Here is a 20,384-nt window from a genome sequence, read left to right on the forward strand (position 1 = left end):
TCTTCCCTTATGGCTTATTGCATTCTGACCTGCGTAATAATAGCACTCTAAGTGAACAAGTACAGACCCTCCATGGCGCAGGGTGGTAAGCGGTGGTAACGCAGCCGAAGCTCTGCTCACGGCCGGAGTTCGATTCCAACGGAAGGAGGAAGTCGAATCTCCGGTAAAAGGGGTCGAGGTCCACTCAGCCTTCCATCCATCCGTGGTCAGTAAAATGAGCACCCGGCATACGCTGGGGGGTAAAGAAAGGCCGGGGACGGAACTGGCAATCCCACCCCATATATACGGTCTGCCTAGTAAACGTCGCAAGACGTCACCCTACGAGTCGGAAACGACTCGCACTACAAGTGCGGGGACACCTTTACTTTTTTTTAAGTGAACAAGTATAGTCTGGTTTTCTGCTTTTCTCATTTTCATTCTTCATTTCACACAGCAATGCTCAATATTACCTATGCTTGATAGCATATTACTAATTTTTTCTATCAAAAAATACAGGGGGAACATCTCTCTGAAGGAAACGTATATAGGAGAGAAAGGCAGGCTTACACTTTTGGTTCTCCCCGGGGGTAGACAATACATGGATGTTTCCTTCTATTTCTAATATTCCAGTGAATGACATTGCTTATGCATCCAAAATGGCACCACATAAGGGGGGGGGGGAGGTATCAGCAGACTTACCAAAGTACCAGAATGTATGTAGGAGGTCAGACACTGAGAAGTAGTCATGTTCAGTGAACATGGGGTGCTGTCTAACTGACAGTTGGGGAGGACTGGAAGACTGATCAAGGAGAGAAGGAATTCTGAATAGCAGCACCCCACACTGCAACATTTTGGTGCACTTATATTCCATTGTAACAGGTTGATATGCCAATCTTCTTCCTTTGAACATTTAGATGGAAAGGACAGTCTGGTTCTGAGCATCCTTTTCAACACATTTAACCAGGTGAGGGATTAACTGAATGGGTGCAAAACTTCTGTCAGCCTTTCATATCTCCAGTGGCTGGATAGGGTCAGGGTGGGGGAGGACAGTTTTCCTGCTGATATCAGTTGAAGTCATGCAATAGGAAATTAATAGGAATGATGTAACATTATTCATTTATTTTCAACTTCATTTAAGCTAAACCGAACATAGAAGATCAACCAGGCTGACAAAGTGTGGTTTGGCCATCCTTTAAAATGTTTTTTTTAATCAACAGATCAGGGAATAATGAAGGTAAACATATATATTTGTTAATACATATACCTAAAGTTTATTGACAGATTGTGGGATGCAAAGCAAAAATGCAGAGTTTGAAACTCCTTCCCCTCCGCATTCCCATTCCAGGGATGAAACTTCGAGGATGGGGCATTAAAAATTCATCAGTGATCTCCCTAGCTCCAGTGCCTCCATGTTGCCATGTTCCCACCCAGAGAGACCCCAAGAATGATCAAGAATGATCAAGAATGATCAATGACCACAGTCTCAATCACCTTCCACACAGCCAAAATATCCTCTTTCATAGATCATTATCTGGCCTTCAAGGTACACCTGGAACCTTCTACTAGGAAAATCTTCTTTAAAATCCCTAATAGTTAGTACCAGCCCTGTAGAAAGATAAAGTCTAAGGAAAATTGTAGTAAGTGCTTTCAATAATAAGTCTAACCTGAAGACAAAGAAACTTTGTTCAAGTTATTCTCTTTATTAGTTGCTCCTTTTTGTTCAGATCAGGCCTCCACATGATAATGTAGCATTTGGGGAAAAAGATGCAACCCAGTAGCCCAGCACTGGAGGCCAAGATGGAGAAGATCTCCATAGCCACCATGTATTTTCCTTTAGTGCTAAGGTAAGTTGGAACAAAAGACAACCAAACACTGCAAAACAACAACATGCTGAAGGTAATTGACTTGGTTTCCTGGAAACTGCTTGGTAACTTTCTGGCTAGGAAACCCACAATAAAACTGACTGCAGCCAAGAAACCCATAAAGCCCAAGACACAATAAAACATTGCATCAGACCCTTCATTACATTGTACAATTATTTCACTGATTTCTGAATGCATATCAACATCTGGGAATGGTGGAGATGTTGCCAGCCAGCAGGTACAAAGAGTAGTTTGAATAAGGGAGCACGGAATAACAATGGAGGCAGCCAGCTTTGTCCCCATCCATTTTCTCATTTGGGATCCTGGCTTGGTGGCCATGAAAGCTAGAATCACGGTGATGGTTTTAGCCAACATACAGGAAACAGCCACTGAGAAGATGATGCCAAAAGCAGTTTGTCGAAGAAGACATGTTACCATATTGGGCTGGCCAATGAATAGGAAAATGCAAAGGAACGAGAGGAGGAGGGAGAGGAGGAGAATGTAGGAAAGATTCCTGTTATTGGCTCTGACAATGGGTGTGTTGTGGTGTTTCATGAAGGTTCCTATCATCAAAGCTGTAAGGAAAGAAAGGGAAAGAGCAGCAATGGCCAAACCTATTCCCAGTGATTCTTCATAAGACAAGAAGGTTACATCTTTGAGGAGGCATATATCCCTGTCAATGTTTGGATAATGACCCTCTGGACACGGAAAGCAGCCATCCATGTCTAGAAAAAAATAAATGTGAATTTTTTGAAAAAAATATACTTGGATGTCCTCTCTTTATAGCATCATCTCAGTATTCAAGGTTCTATAATATATACTTTGGAATTTGGGATGCTAGGCCAAACTTTGAAAGAAAATGTTGCATTATTCTCCTGCACATATATTTGTAAGATAAGATCTAGCCATGTCTCAAGCCTGTGATGGCATGCTGACTTTGTCAACTCTACTTGGAAATCTATTGATTGATTGATTGAAATACTGAAACACTGATTGATTGATTGATTGAACTATGATAAATATACAGCAAAAATATACAGAATATGGTATACAAAATTACAACAATGCAACTAAAATCATTAATAAAAGCACCAGTAAAAGCACCTTCCCCAGGATAGAGGTATTTGAGACAGGGCAATACTAGTGGCTACAATCTATTGAGTCCAGGACTGGTTGTTTTAACAATGGCTACACTATCATCTCTTCTATGATGGTCAACATGGCACCCTAACACAAAAACGCATTCATCCCACCCAGTCAACCCCCCCCACACACACAGAGGACAAGTAATTGGGTATATACATTCAAGCATCCTGTCCACGTTATCAGGCCACATAAACTGAAACTGATCCCACGGAGCTGGAAAAGACACCTCATTAGACATCTCAGCTGCATGTAGCATCAAATGCAAAGGGCATTCAAATTGCCATGTCACATCAAAATTGAGCAACACTATTCTCAAAATGATGTGCTAAATTTTCACAGCAGGCCTTCATTGCATCCAGGGGCCCATCTCCATCAGCAGGTGAGACCAGGTTCCAGATAATCCAGAAAAAACCCTGCTGGATGTTTACCTGAGGATGCAATAGAGGTAGCAAACTATGACTTCTTCACTGCCCTTACTGACACATGGTAGGTGTCAGCTCTAATCTGTATGCTCTAATCAGTCAGACTCAGAGTGAGAGGTAGAACACAGGCACTCTAGCCATCAGCCACCCTATTTCATCACCCACACCTCCCTAGAATACCAGGGAACATACTGGGTTATGCCACAAGGAAAATCCTCAGAAGTAATCATGTCAATTGTATCTCGCCATTCCACAATAAGACAAGAGGCTTGACAGGATTGCCTGCTTTGTGTACTGGAAACTCCCCCCAGGTAATTCAGGATTCCATCAGGATCCACAAGTCTCGGGGGGGGAATCTTAATCAGTCCCTCACCCCTGCAGAGAGGAAAAGCTGCCATGAATACAAATTCCACCACAAAATGGAGTCACTACTGGTTTCTACTAGTACTATGGTATTGAGACAACCCCAGGATGGTTGTTCTAGGTGACTTCAGCATTCATGATGAGGATGCTTTGTATGGTCCAGCTCAGAATGTCATGGCCTTCTTAAGAATTATGGGCCTGCCCCAATTTATCCATGGACAAAGACACAGGTCAGGGTATGCAGTAGATCTAGTTTTCACCTCAGTGCAAGTGGGGAGCGGGAGGATGGAATTTATCTCTTTGACATGGTCAGACCACTATTTGGTGAAGTCTGGGCTTACAGTGTCAGTACCCCCATGTAGAGGTGGGGGACCAGTTTGGATGGCTCACCCATGGAGGTCTATGGAATCTGATAGATTTCTGAATGTTATGGGGGATTTTCCAGTAGCCAAAGGCAGCAGTCCTGTTGAGGTCCTTACTCCAATGTGGAATACTAACATGAGGAGAGCTATTAACACAGCACCCTGGAGTGGATCTGATACTGCAGAGCTTGCTGTGCTCCTTGGTTTTACTCAGAACTACAAGCAATGAAGCAAGGCCAGATGACAGCCACAATGAAAGTGGATCAAGACTGAGCATGAAACAACCCAAACAGTAGTTAGAGACCATAACAACATTTACAATATATCACCGATAGCAGCAAAAAAGCCTTATATCATTGCATCCTCAAATAGCCATCCAGCAGAGCTCTTTTGTATGGTAAAGAGGATGGTACTACCAGCCCAAATTAATGGAGCATTGGAATCAAAGGCCAGCTGTGACAAATTTGCTAGGCATTTTGAAGGCATAATTGCTCACCTTCATTCTGATTTTGATACCACTAATAGAGTCTCTGGTGAGGTATCCAATATGCTATCTTATTCAGTTCTGTTGGATCAGTTACAGTAATTGAGACCTGAGGTGCTTCTGGCTATCTATCTCACAACTTGCCTTCTCCATCGCTGCCCATCATGACTTGTTCATGCAAGACAGGGGTGGAGGCTGGCTTGGAGGGTCAGGAGATGGTAAACCAATAGATACTCTTTACAAGAGAGTGGCCCCCAATCCCTTGAAGGAGGTAGTGGTGCACCACCTCCTGAAAAATAATCTTTCCCGGGATCTTGAGGAACTTGACAACTACCTTACAGTCTTTAATAGCCCTTTTAATGCAACATGCTCAAAAAGGTAGTGTGGTTCAACTGCAGGCACTTTTAGAAGAAACCGATTATCTGGGCCCACTCCAGTCAGGATTCAGGCCTGGTTTCACACAGAAGCAGCTGAGGTTGGCCTGACAGATAACCTCCTCAGACAGGAAGAATGTGACCCTGTGTTTCCTGTTGGATCTCTTTTATTTAGATTTGATACCATTGGGCATGGTATCCTCTTGCTTCATCCTCATAGGCTGGGTGTTGGAAGCACTGTTGTACAACGGTTCTCCTACCTGCATGGGCCGGTCTCAGATAATAGCAGTGGGAGACTATGTGTCTACAAAGTAACAATAAAAAAAGATAAATAAATAAGTAAATGACAAAGTGGCTACTTAGTTTTGGTGCTGTTTTGTCCCCAATGCTATTTAACTTCTTAAATTTTAATGTTATATTGCAAATTAGGGGTTTTTTTGTATTGTAATTATGCCTTTTTAATTTTTGTAATTGATTTTGTATGTGTAAACCACATAGAAGCCACTTTGGCAATTAAGTAATATCTAAATGCTGGATGTCATCTATACACAACATCTCTTACCTGTCTGGTTTGAAATCTTCCCCTCTGGACATGGGTGGCAATCATAACAGCAAAATGGTTTCCCTTCTTTCTTTGTCTTGTGATAACCTGGACTGCAGTTGTCATTGCACACAGAAAGAGGGTGTGTCTTTCCACAAATGAAAGAAAGGGATGTGAATATATGTGTTACTCTGGAGATAAAGTGAGCTTCTGGTGGAGCTGCTTTTTGAGCAGTCATTCTGACTTCTTTGCAGGGACATTATATAATGTTGTTAAAGCAAATCTTACCCCATACTTTCCAGACCATTTTCTCGTCCTTATCCTAAAACGTCCAATCAATTTGCAGGATTTTTCCACAAGAGTTCCCATCGACAATAATTGTGCAAACTAAATTTGTGGGTATGTGATTGAGTCCCACCCTCAGATAGCAACAATCTGGAAGTGCCCGCACTTTTTTTTTTTACTATTTGTACAGTGAATCAATTTTGTATGTTTCAATGCTTTTGTAATTGGCACACATTTCTCTTGCTCTTCATTATAGTCAGGACGTTTTTTGTGGCGGAACTAGGTGGAACTGAGTTCCAGCACCTCTTTTTTTTTTTTTTTTTGCTGCTGCACTTCCACTCAGGCAGGGGAGTGGAAGGAACAGCACAGATATAAATTATATAAGGGCAGAATGCACTCAGTTTTCATGTACTCTAAAACAACAACAACAACTGTGCAAGTCATAGGCTTGGACTGAGTCAGAACTAGACCATCTAGAAACCCTCTGAAAAAGCTGCATTGCTTGCTAACAATATGATTCTATAGACAATATAAAACATTCTGGTAGAGGGAACTAAGCAGACCATCCTGCTGATTGCAGAGTACACACGGAACACAACTGCCAATCTGACCCCGGCTCTGTTTTGCCTCTACAGTAGGGCCCCGCTTTATGGCGTTCCGCTTTACGGCATTCTGCTGATGCGACGGCTTTCAATCAGGGGAAATTCCCCATTTTAAAGCCACTTTTGATGTTTTGCGACGCTTTTGTGTCATTTTTGTGCAACGCGGCCCATTATAGTCCATGGGGTTCCGCTTACGGCGATTTCCGCTTTACCGGGGGGGGGCTGGTCCCTAACCCGCCGTATTAGCGGGGCCTTACTGTACTGAGTTGCCTGGCTGAAGCAGCAACTTCTGCAGAGTTGATTGCTGATATGTTGTGCAATACTTTTTACAAAAATCATGTAAGGCCAAATATAAGTAGATTTCTCTCATTTAAATATTTTTTTCCAGACAATCAGTAGATCAGCATATATTTCAGCAGATCTGTTGAGATTTAAGTAGATCTGGAAATACTGGAATAGGTTCAGGGCACAAACATAGCTCGCTGTCTCTCGGCTTGTCTGGAGGCCTTGTGTGCTGCCTTGGCCTACCAAGTTCAGTCTGTTGGGCCTAATCACTGTCAGTCTGGGAGTCGCTCTGAGCTTGTGCAGCTGCAATAAACTGAGAGAAGAAGGGTTTGAGAAGGCCCTGAAGAAAGAGTTGGGGCCTGTCCTGTGATATCCTTCTAAACTGAGAGAACTAACAGCGAATCATCACTGGAAGCACAACCAGGACTGAGTTCTGTTGAAAGGCTAAGGAAGACCTTCAAGGGCAGAGGAGAACTGTAGCTGCTAGAGACAGTTTTTGGAGGTCCTTGCTGCCTAGGACAAGCACAAGCCAAGATCTGCATCTGACTCTGTACAGCAGTGGTTCTCAAACTTTTTTGGTTCGCGGCGCACTGTAAAACATATAAAAAATTTCTGGCGCACTTTGTGTACAAAATTAAAAATATATTAATATATTTTAAACTATGAATAAAAATAAACTATAGAAAACTATTACTTACCCTATACAAATGAGTTTCTTCTCATTTTTAAAATATACTCCCATAATATTTGAGGCACACCTAGCCACCTCTTAGGGCGCACCAGTGTGCCTGGGTGCACCATTTGAGAATCACTGCTGTACAGGAATGTTTTTAGTCAAGAACGGAGTGAGGGGGGAGTGCTTATCCTGATTCATTGTGCTTTTTTACCCATATGTATGCCCCTCACCCATGAACCCACAAATACCCAAACAATAATACTTTATGATGTCAGGAGTTAACCTGTTTCTTCTGTGAACTGTCTACTGAAAGTCTGTACTGCAGGCCCTATTGCATGCAGTGTAAAATGGACTAGTTTTAAGCTACCAGCTGAGTTGTGCTTATCAGGCAATCTTGGTGAAAACGGATAAGCCCAGTGTTTAAGAGGTACCAGTTTCGGCAGCACAGGTTTGATGAGGCAGCAGGAATAGATAGATAAACCACAGAGTTGGGCTTTACATTGGTGCAAGAGCCACTGGATTATCCTGTTAGTTGGTGGAACTAAGGCAGATTCATAAATGAATCATGGAATGGATAGGAACTACTGATTGCTATGAAGAAACTGATGCAGGGTAAGCAAGAAGCAAAGCATGCTGTGTGTTTATTTGGCTTTTTTATAGATTGGCTATTGGTCTGATCTAGTAGGCTCTTATGTTCTTATATTCAGTGCTAAGTCAGTCAGTCAGTCAGTAATTTATTATTGCGGCCCACTGGCCATAAATAGACATATAAAACAATACAAACAATACAATGTAAAACATATATTACAGTAAAACCACATCTAAAAAAGATACATTGTTCCAAATGGGATATATAAAATACTATTCCTCAAAGTCTTAGTTGGGTGCAATATCAGAGCTTACAGATATAAAATTTACTTATAGTTATTATCAAATTTATGTATATTTTAAAGAGTTATTTATAATATCAGACCTGGTAACTATAGCCGCTGCAGAAAATTTTGCTATTGCTAATGAGATTTTTGGAGAGCGGTCTTCCAAAAGTTATTCTTCCAAAGCTATCCATGGTTTGTGTTGTATATTTTTCAAAAGAGGTAATGTAAATTGTTGTCTAGAAACATTATAAAATGGGTAGTGAAGTAAAACATGACTATTGTTTTCAACCATTTCTTGTCCACAGGGGCAGTGCCGATCTGCGTAAGGGACCTTCGCAAAACGCCCTTCAAGAAGAGCCGATGGAAGAACATTTAGTCTGATCAAAGTAAATGCCTTATGATACTTAGGAATATTTAAATTAGACAAATATGGCATTGAGATAAAACATCTAGGGTTATACCTTTTTTTTTTTAATTAGCAGTAATTGATGTTGAAAGTCAATATCTTTCAGACGTTGGCGTATTTTTGTTGAGGCATTCTGAAAACCAAGTTGTTGAACACTGTACAACGAGAAGCCTAGTTTTGCAAGTTTATCATGTATCAATTTTGCCCATGGCAATTGAAAATTGTCTATTAAAATATCAGGGGCTAAACCTACTGGGTTAAAAAAGAGTTTTAGCCATGAATTAATCCTCTGTATCCAATTTTAGACTCAATAGTTTGAACTCCTGCCTCTATTCAAAGTAAACAATTAGGTATACGTTTAGGTACAGCCATTATTGTTCTTAAGAATGTATTTTGGACTACCTCAAAGTCATTAAATTTTACAGTCATGTTTGCTTGAGCGCCATATATCATTTGAGGAATAATTTTGGTATTAAAAATTTTAAGAGCTGGGAAAAAAGCTTGCCCTCCTTTAGTGTAATAAAATGTTAGGAGTGCTTTCATAGTTCGTCGGGCGTTAAGAGTCATTGTTTTGGTATGAAGTTGGTGTGAACCAGAGGATTGAAATACAAGGCCAAGATATTTGTAAGATTGAACTTGGTCAATTGGCTGACCATCGATTTGCCATCGGTGTTTAGATCTTTTCTTAGTGAAAGCTACAATTTTAGTTTTCTGATGGTTAATTGTGAGATATTATGTAGAGCAATATCTTGCTAAGTTCCTTAACAGCCGTTTTAGATCTACTGGTGTCCTAGATAACAGTGCCACGTCATCTGCATATACTAATGTTTCTTGGCTTTTTAGCTAGAATTGGGGGATTCAGTGCTAAGTCAATCCCAATGCAAAACTATCCACCTCCCATCCATCTCCAGGCAGAGGAACAATGTGGATATTGTGGAATTATCTTATTAAATGAAAATAAGAGATTGCTCATTGATGAGGCAGATACACTTTGTATATGTTCTTCCCATTTATTTCTGAGGCTGATAATTCCTAATAATACCTGCACATTTTCCTTCACAGTAAACCAATTCCTTCACAGTAAACCATGTGGGAAAAACCACAAGGTGGAATTCTCTCTCCCCCCTGCACAACTTTTAAAGATACAAAAGACCTCTTGGAGGCTTGGCCTGGCAACCAAAAGGTCTTTTGTATCTTTAAAAGTTGTGCAGGGGGAAGGGAAAATTCTACCTTGTGGTTTTTCTTATTACAGGGTTGCCAGAACACCTGCACTTGGCTGACTTTCTCTGTTCCTAAAGATACAGGATCAGTCTCAGGGATTGAACCTGGCAACCCTACACTACAGAGGGGTGTATTTTATCACCCTGTTTGTTTAATCTATACGTAGAACATATAGGGAAAGTAGGATTGGATCAAGATGAAGGAAGTGTGAAAATTGGAGGGAGAAATATCAATAATTTAAGATACGCAGACAATACCATACTACTAGTAGAACCAGTAGTGATTTGAAACAAATGCTAATGAAAGTTAAAAGAGGAAAGCACAAAAGCAGGGTTACAGCTGAACATGAAGAAGACTAAAGTAATCACAACAGAAGAGTTATGTAACTTTAAAGTTGACAATGATGACATTGAAGTTCTCAAGGATTATCAGTACCTTGGCACAGTCATTAACCAAAATGGAGACAATAGTCAAGAAATCAGAAGAAGGCCAGGACTGGGGAGGGCAGGTGTGAGAGAACTAGAAAAGGTCCTCAAATGCAAAGATGTATCACTGAACACTAAAGTCAGGATCATTCAGACCATGGTATTCCCATTTCTATGTATGGATGTGAGAGTTGGACAGTGAAAAAAGCAGATAAGAGAAAAATCAACTCATTTGAAATATGGTGTTGGAGGAGAACTTTGCGGATACCATGGACTACGAAAAAGACAAATAATTAGGTGTTAGAACAAACTAAACCAGAACTGTCACTAGAAGCTAAAATGATGTAACTGAGGTTATTATATTTTGGAGACATAATGAGAAGACATGATTCACAAGAAAAGACAATAATGCTGGGAAAAACAGAAGGGAGTAGAAAAAGAGGAAGGCCAATCAAGAGATGGATTGATTCCATAAAGGAAGCCACAGACCTGAACTTACAAGATCTGAACAGGGTGGTTCACGACAGATGCTCTTGGAGGTCACTGATTCATAGGGTCGCCATAAGTCGTAATTGACTTGAAGGGATATAACAAGAACAATAGAAAAAAATCAGTTCTTAGTTTTGCCAGTTTAAAATCTGGGGTTGGAAAATGTGATTTAATACAACGCAGCCAGAGTTATATGATAGGAAATAGAGCTATATACTGTAAGTGTCTGAAGATTGAACCACTTCAGACACTGAAGAAAGAATTTTAAAAAAATTGGAAATGAAATGCAAACTAACCTGGTTAAACCTGCTGGGCCATATGATGGCATCCTCAGAGATAGTGAATACTCTATCTGGGAGTGCCTGTGGGTCTATTCTTCCAACCTTCGCTCTAAGAAAGGACTGGTTTGGGAATGTGACCCAGTTGATAATGTCAAATCCAGCTACTAATTCACCATTTTGGTCAAAGGAAAGCTCTTCCCCAGCACTGTTGTTAAATGATAAACTTCTCAGAAAGTGTGGGAGCTAGAAAAAAAAAAGGTGAGTCACAACATTTACAAAAAGATTCAAACTTAAGTCTTTGTCTGATCCTTGTTCATACTTCAGATCTATGTTGTGAAACAAGTAGCACAGAGATGTTTTATCTGGTAATTGCAGGCAAGTTTAAATCTCAAGTTCCTATATCTCAATTAGAAGATTTCATCAAGAAAGAATGATATTCTCACTGTCACCAGCAAGGAATAACTAAACCGAATAGTTTGGCTGAATGTCCTTGCATATTTAGTCTCCCTACAATCGGCCGGGGGGGGGTAGGATCAAGAAGAAGTAATTAAAAAAACCTCATAAATGGAGGCTGGTCTGTTCAGAAAAAAATGAGGCACTGCTCCTCAACTTCAGTCTGCCCTCTGCCCTCTTCCTCTACCTGGATGTAGGAGTTGTGGTTGCTTACTGTACATGACCCACAGTGATCATCAGAAATGCCAGCCATGATATCAACCTGTTCATATGTTAGACACCTGCTTCAGGATCCCACATGAGGCCAGGCAGTTGGCAACTAAAGAGTGGACATTCTCTGTGGTGCTCTCCTAGGTATGGCATTCCCTCTTGATAGCTTGATGTTGTCTCCTTAAATCCCTCCTCTACACCAAACAATGTAAAACAACTTGTTAACTAACCAGTGACAATTTGAGGGGCAGAAACACAAAATCCAAAAGAATAGGTGTATACATTTTTCACTAGATACATAAAAATGGTATAATGGAAAGAGTAACACTGAGTTCTAAGTATCAGGAGCGACCATAACAACCAAGTCCACTGTGTTAATGATGTCAACAGAGGTATCAGTCATCTGTAACTTGAAAGCTAGGAGGATACAGAACTCTGAATACAGTCTTTGCCCCAGGGTGTCCAATCACATATAAGGCGAGCTTGCTTGCATTAGATTGCTGAAATTACCTTCCATGGCTGCTGATTTAGCTGCTTCCGTCTCTCTCCATTTACTGTTGTTTTGTCTTTTGATATGAATGAATGCATGCTATGCAAAGCATGTGCCATGGCATAGACAGCATTGTAGATGCTGTAACTGTGGGTAGTCATGCTCATTTCAAAAACAGACCCAGGAAGGGACTCCAGTTTCTCTTCCCCAGTGCAGATATTGACATCCATTTTGCCTACACCAGAGCTGGGGAGCAAGCAGTCAAATACTTGTTGCCAGAACTCCCCTAGAAAACCATCTTCTTTTTCCAATGTAGGGTTCCTCATTTTAAGGAATTCCTGGAATCCTGACACCTCCTTTGAGGAGACTGCAAAGGATATAGAGCCATGGATGAAACTAATGTCCCAGTTTCTTTGAAGGGGTACTGATGCAAAGTCCATGTCTGCAGTCATAATCCAGATTTTTGTCTTCACTGGTACATCCTCAATTTGTGAAAGTGTGAACAAATTTCTCACAGTTATCATAGACTGAAATTCACCATGGAAGATCACTGTATTAGCTGTACTTTCCATGGCAATACTTATTGCCTCCAATGACTTCTTCATTATCTCAGAGATCTGATTAGAAAAATCTGTACCTGGTAATGTTTTGATGAAGTCAAAGCAGATTCCATTGTAGATAAACATGGGAAGCACATGCTGTACAAATGTCTTTGCACTGTCAACATCAAGGTACATCACCCCAATCCACGTCCACCTGAAATGCAACAATAACTGGAGGATCCCCCTATACTGATGGACTCCATTTGGAAACATCCAGTGGAAGAAAATATCTTCGGGTTTGTTATTTGTCTCTGGAGCAGAGGCGTAAGTGAGCTATGGAAAATAAAGCAAGTCAGAAGAGGTGAGACTGTTCAGTTGTATCTAGGAACATAGGAAGCTGACTTATACTGAGTCCGATCATTGATCCATCTAGCTCAACATTGTCTACACTGACTGGCAGTAGCTCTTTAGAGTTTCAGGCAGAGGTCTCTCCCTTCCCTACCTGAAGATGCTGGGGAACTGAATCTGGTACCTTCTGCAAGTGGTTCAGTTATATTGCCTCTGGAGCAGAGGTACATATAAGCAAAAGCAAATAAAGGAAAACAGGATAGAATAGGAGATAAGGTGGCATTCTGTGAGTGTGTGTGTTCAAAATTCTGATGTTTATTCTAAAACATCAAATCAAATCCAAGCCAGCTGACAATGTATGTCAATGTATGTCTTCAGTGAGTATTTATGCAAGATGGATAACCCATGATGGTTTATGAACCCTCCTAATGCAGGACAAGCACTTTGGGGCCACACTTGACTTCACCAAGCTTTCCCCTCCATTCCTGAAATCTGAAGAATGTGTTTACACAAATTCACCTTCAAGCCTCTTCTCAATCAAGAGCCCTGTCTTATCAGTATTCCTGTTGGTGAGGCGGTGGCTTGTCAGCACTTTCAGGCAAATTAGATGCCCATCTCCAAACAAACAAACAACAACAACAACAAAACTGCATCTGCAAGACAAGCATTTTTTTTTAAAAAAAAAATTCACATGCACACAGCTTACTTGTGAAATCTTATAGTTGCCCAGTATGGTTCCTATGTGTCCAACAATGTCAGAATTTGGTCCCCCAATGACTGTTACCAGATTGTTCTGGACATCACATTTGTAGTTAGGGATAAATTTGTCATGCATGGAGAGAGCTTTCAGTGAGGCCCGGTATGTGAATTGTGGGTGAAAATAATTATTATAGATGCCAAATCCAACAGTGACATTGGGTAAGATGTGTTGGTAGTTGTTGATCTCCTTCACTGCAAATACCAAGGCCAGGATGTGTTGGTAGTTCTGTGTCAGTAGCCTGCAATGAGAGTCATTACAGCAGCTTCAAAACAGAATAGCGTTTCTCTTATCATGTGTTTGCTAACTATATTGAATGAATACAGATTATAAGGAAGAAACAATGGCCCAGCATGCCAAAAGCTCTGTAAACACCAGTCCAATGGAGCAACTGTTTTGGAAGCTAATAGCACATTGACACACTCAATCTTCAAAACTTTCCATGTCACTGAAAGCTGCATTTTGGTGCACATACAGCTGCTCTTTGGAAGAGTGAAAAATGGGGCTCTTTTCACAGCTGGACTTATCATTTTGTGCATGTGAAGAGGAATTATTCCAGTAATGATCAAGCAAGACTACTTCCAGGGACTCAGTGTCTGGCTGTGAATATTTTTGTAGATGCCATGTTTTATTTATTTATTTATTAGATATATATTCTGCCCTTCTTCCCCAGTTGGAGCCCAGGGCAGTAAACAAAAGCTTTAAAGGCATATTAAAAAGTAATTCCAGCACACATGCAGACTGGGATAAGGTCTTTGAAAGACTTACTGAAAAAGGAAGGTCTTCATTAGGTGCTGAAAGGTGACAGAGATGGCACCTGTCTAATATTTAGGGGTAGGGAATTCCAAAGGCTCGGTGCCACAACACTAAAGGTCCACTTCCTATGTTGTGCAGAACGGACCTCCTGATACGATGGCATCTACAGGAGACCCTCACCTGCAGAGCGTACTGATTGACTGGTATATAAGGGTTAAGATGGTCTTTCAGGTATAAATATAAATATCTGCGGACTGCAAAGTGAACTCCCCTCCCCCAGTAATGGTGCAGGAACTATAACATCTATCAAAATAAAAATAACAACAACCACATGTGGGATAGCTAGAGTTTGGGTGCCTTCTTGAACAGAGGAGGATTAATTGATAGGAACTTGCCCTATTACAAATGCCATATAACATGTGTTCCGCATTTGTGAGGAGGAGTCAATCTTTTAGGGTGGCAGCACCTGTGCCTTAGAACTCACTGCCTTTTAACGTTAGGCGTGTATCCTATATTGTTTTGGATGTCTGCTAAAAACTCTGTTTCATCAAGCCTAGCCAGACAATGACCGAATTCACACCAGACCTTTATTCCACTTTTATTCCACTTTAAACAGCCATGGCTTTCCCCAAAGAATTCTGGAAAGTGTAGTTTGTGAAGGGGGCTGAGATTTGTTAGGAAATAAATCCTCTCAGAGCTACAATTCCCTTTGTTATCTGGGATGAGGAACTGATTGTTAAACTACTCAGGGAATTATTCCTCTGTGAGAAAAAGAGGAGTCTCAGAGCAACTCTCAGCACTTTTCACAAACTACACTTCCCAGGATTTAAAGGGGAATAATAGTGGAATAAAGGTCTGGTGTGGATGTGTCCAATATAATTGACTAATGTATACTCATTTAAACTTTTTGCTCATTTTAATCTGTGTATTATTTTATGTATATTGCTTAGAGATTTTTTAAAAAATGGTTCCTCTCCCCACCACCCTAGTAGATTTACATAAAAATAAGTAAATCTCCCACCTTCCTGAAGCAAATGCCTATCCACCCTACCCAAGAATATTAGCTGGTCAGTAGTATGGTATGGTGAGCATACTCAGATTCTTACATGAACTCATCAATCAGCTCCTGATTGGGATGTCTTCTGAATGTTATCAGGTCATAAAGCATGTAGATCTGAGACATTATGCCAGCAATGGTGAGCTCTCCTGACTGATAATACTTGTGAAGAATAGGAATAGGCTCACTGTTTGTACATTTAATTCTAGGCATCCTGGTGACAGCCTGCGGCAGGAGCACTAATCCCAACACAATGAATACCAACATCTTGCACAATAATAGTACTTGAATCCTTCACCTGTTCCTATATTGTCATTCAAGTATCCAAGTACAGCACACCCTAACTTGAACGAACAACCACTCAGTGTATTATTTCATGGTTTGAAATCAGGATTAAGTGATTAGAATACTAGTGTCCTGTTTATATCAAGTCCCGTATGTGGATAGACCAGGGACTGTTGAGGGCACCCTTCAATCTTGGTTCATAGCTTTAATGTTGGCTACCAGGACTCCTTTGGGACATGAAGAAGACAAATCAATCAAGGTTAATTTGCAATAATTACAGGGAAAATAATTGCATGCTGAACACTAGAAGTTGTATGGAATATTGCAGAACAAAACTTGTTTCTCACATGTCTGTAGACAGTTTTCCCAGTTCTTTGTACTGGAACAGCAAGAGACACAAAAGCTTGCAATAACCCATAACAAGAGCCAGAAAAAAAGATGCAAGATAAAGGATCAGAAAAGATGAGGCAAATTTGACATGGGATTATGTTGAAAAGACGTATGCTTGCATAAGGTACAAACTGAGTTGGTTTTTCAAAAGTGGAATATTTCAAAATGAAAATGAATATTTAAATGATAAGAAGCCAGCACCACTCCATTTTGTATCCTCAGATTCAGAAGTTCACAATTTTACTTTGTTCAGCTTCACCACATTACTATAATCAATTACTATACAATCCTTTTCAATTGTTCTTTATTGCAAATCTGTTAGGAAAAAAAAACCATTCAGCCCATATTAACAACAAAGATCAGTACATCTACCTTAATGTACACATGCAGATCACTATTTGCCATCCAAATGTCCAAATAAGTATCCAAACAAATTGGATTCTAGGAGCAGAGATAAATGATCTGACAATGTCTTTTGTTTTCTATGTGAACTTGAAACAATTCCCAGCAGTCTCTCTCACACAGAGTGTGTCTTATCTCAAGCGAAGTATGGGCTGGGTGCCAGTGATTGTTCCCCTTCATTCATCATAGACACAGGGGGGTCATGGGCACTGTTAGATTCACCAGACTCAGAGCTGCCAGAGATTTATGGAAACATTTATCTAATGATTTCCCCAGCTCCCTCCGTGATATTTGTAACCCCCTTCTCCCAATCTTTCCAAAGGTTCTTTGAGGGGCCCATGACAGTTCCAGAGCTGGTTTCCATTTCTCCTGGGTTTTGGGACATGTCAAAAGCTGGGAAGGGAATGGAGCTATCATATACAAGTCTTTTATGGGTCCTCCCCAAGGCCTGTCACCCCCAGGGTGAGACTTGCTCTATGAGCACTGAAAGTGTGCAGCAGCAAGGTGCCCCATGCATTAGCCAGTGACATGTTGGCAATGCCCTGCCCCAGTGGGCAGCTGTGCCTCCTTATTTGGCACCAGCTGCAGCTTCTTGACCAACCTCAATGGGCAGCCCCACATAGAGTGCATTACAGTAATCCAGCCTGGAGTTTACCAATGCATGAACAACAATGGCTGGGCTATCCCAGTCCAGAAACAGACACAGCTGTCTTACCAGCGAAAGCTCGTAAAAGGCAGTTCTAGCCACTGAGGTCACCTGGGCCTCTAGCAACAAAGATAAATCCAAGAGCACCCCCAGACTACAAACCTGCTCTTTCAGAGGGAGTGCAATCCTTTCCAAAGCAGACAACTGACCAATGATCCAAACTCGGAAACCACCAACCAACCCACAGCATCTCCGTCTTGCAAGGATTCAGACTCAGTTTATTGGCCCTCATCCAGCCCACCACCGAGTCCAGGCAGAGGTCCAGAGTTTGCATGACTTCTCCTAATTCAGATGTTATGGAGAAGTAGAGCTGGGTATCATCAGTGTACTGCTGAATTCTTGTCCCAAATCTCCTGATTACCACTGCAAGGGCTTCATATAGATGTAAAACTGCATTGGGGACAAGATGGTATCTTACAGCACCCCACAGCACAACCATGCCTCATTTATGGACCCCGTGAAGTCCATCCATGGACCACAGGTCCAAACCCCCTGGTATATAGCAAAGGTAAGCAGACCTAGATGTTTGTTTCCCCCTTTGCTGTAAATAGCAATGCTTATATAACCAAAAGCACCATCCAAAGAAGGAGGTATCAACAGTCATCAGTAAGCGTCAGATTTTGCTGAATTACCATATATGTTCAGGGGGTAAGAGCCAGGTAGAACAGCAAAGTAAAAACAGGTCAATGAAGATTTGGCATGTTCAGTGACTATGGGATGCTGACTTAGTTATGCATTATTTTATTTATTTATTTGATTTCTTACATTCGCTTACCTGGGTGGATTTACAACAAAGAAATATGCAATTTTAAAACAAAACAAACTGCAGCTATAAATTCATTTTTACAAATTGAAATGAGTAAAAACAATTCCATATCTAAAAACCTTACAAAAGATCTGTATATTAAGACAATAGAAACATTTAAAAACTTATGAAGACTTATGGGGCACTATTTGGTCCCTGTTGCACTTTTCATTGTGTAATTTACACATATGTAGACCTGAAAGAATATCCTTCTAGGACATTGTCACAAATTTTAATCTTTACAGTGCCCCCAGATTTCAGCCGGTTACCACTTTCCTTCTGGAAACAAACAAAAAACCACCAGGCCCCAAAAAACACTCCAGCAAAAAACACTGGGGGCAAATTTCTGCCTTTTATTGCGTAACTTACAAATGGAGACTTTAAAAGGCTTTTTGGAAGAGGAAGGTCTTCAGTAGCTCCAAAAAGACGACAGAGGCATCATCTGTCTGATATTCATCAGAAGGGAATTCCAAGTGTAGATGCCACCACACTAAAGGTCCACTTCCTAATTTGTGTGGGGCAGATCTCATGATCTATTGGGTATGTAAGGGGTGAGACAATCGTTTATGTATCCTAGTCACAAGCTGGTTCACAGGCGTTTTTCAAAGGGTCTAAAACTGAATTCCCTAGATTAAACACGTCCTTGACAATACATTTGATGGCTGGACAGCTACCTGAGGTCAGTGGAAGCTGAGAAATGAGCCTTACTAATTGTTGGGACAAAATAGAAATTTGTGGATGGAGAGAGAGAATTATGAACAGCAGCATCCCATACTGCAACATTCTGTTGCACTTATAAAAGGTTGTTAAGCCAATATTCTCCCTATAGTATTTATACATAAAAGACAGTTGGTTTCTTAATATCTTTTCCAACATACTATAACCAGGGGAGAGAATTTAATTTGTTCCTTTCATCTCAAGGGCAGAGCCCCAAATTTAAACTACGCCATTTGATACTGAAACCACCTTGACCACCACTGTCAGGAGAGAGATAAAGAAATTGCAACCCTGTTGATTCTCCCTGAACATTCAGCAATGCTTGGATCAACTGTTAGATGGGTGTAGGGAGCACAGTGATATGTTAGTTCCACTCCTACCTGCTGGGCCAGTTCCAGCAGGTGACATTGGGGAAGGTACCTCTTCTTGAGCTCACAGCATCATTGCTTTCAATACCACAATGCTAAATCCCTCATGCTTTTCAACAGCTATATAAAGTAGAAATGGTTAAGGTGTTGGACTATGACCTGGGAGACCAGGGTTCGAATCCCCACACAGCCATGAAGCTCACTGGGTGACCTTGGGCCAGTCACTGCCTCTCAGCCTCAGAGGAAGGCAATGGTAACTCCCCTCTGAATGCCGCTTACCATGAAAAGCCTATTCATAGGGTCGCCCATAAGTCAGAATCGACCTGAAGGCAGTCCATTTCCATTTCCATTGGCCTTCCAGATGTTGTTACTCCCCAGCTTCCATCAGAACTTGTCAGTATGGCCAATGGTCAAGAAGGAGCATCTGAAGAACCACAGGTTCCCCACTGCTGAGATAAATGCACAATCATCTCTCTGTGGAACACATGCCATTGAAGGATGCAGCCAACACTGCTGCACACACACTTTTGCCTGAATGTACATAAGAAACACTGACATGCCTTTCAATACACCCTAGCACTGTCTATTTTTTTTTTTTTTTGGTAGCAACCACAATATTCAGTGGGATCTTGCTTCGGGAGGAGATTTTGCTTGGGAGCTCAGATCAGAACATCAGTTAGCCATCCCTGTGCTAAACTACCAAACACACTGATGGAGCTTTATAAAGGAATTGTCGTCATCATTCAAATATATCTGCCCTCCATTGTACCCCAAAATGGTGCTACTTGTGCAGATCCAATTCACAATCCTTTACATTAGTGTAAGACATGTAGAAAGAGAATCCTGAGGAGAATTGTAGCAAGTGCTTTCAAGTGCTGAGATTTTATTGTGTGAATGTATTTGTATGCTTTTTTGTGTACGTCGCTCAGAGTGACTGAACAACCAGCCAGATGGGCAACTAACAAATCTAATAAATAAATAAATAAACAAAAGCCACACCAGAAGACACAGAAACTTTGT

At 41.0% G+C, this 20,384-nt stretch overlaps 1 protein-coding gene across 1 annotated transcript; it reads right to left on the bottom strand.

Annotated features, from left to right (window-relative positions):
• Positions 1-1,664: 1,664 nt before the first annotated feature.
• Positions 1,665-15,904, bottom strand: LOC133367300 (vomeronasal type-2 receptor 26-like). Its single transcript, XM_061591400.1, has 6 exons — positions 15,741-15,904; positions 13,828-14,119; positions 12,252-13,106; positions 11,094-11,321; positions 5,555-5,681; positions 1,665-2,566 (listed from the first exon to the last, which is right to left on the bottom strand). The coding sequence occupies exons 1-6, from the start codon at positions 15,902-15,904 to the stop codon at positions 1,665-1,667; spliced, it is 2,568 nt and encodes an 855-aa protein (XP_061447384.1).
• Between the last annotated feature and the right edge of the window lie 4,480 nt (positions 15,905-20,384).

Source organism: Rhineura floridana, chromosome 11 (assembly GCF_030035675.1).
Source record: "Rhineura floridana isolate rRhiFlo1 chromosome 11, rRhiFlo1.hap2, whole genome shotgun sequence".
Classification (NCBI taxonomy): Eukaryota; Metazoa; Chordata; class Lepidosauria; order Squamata; family Rhineuridae; genus Rhineura; species Rhineura floridana.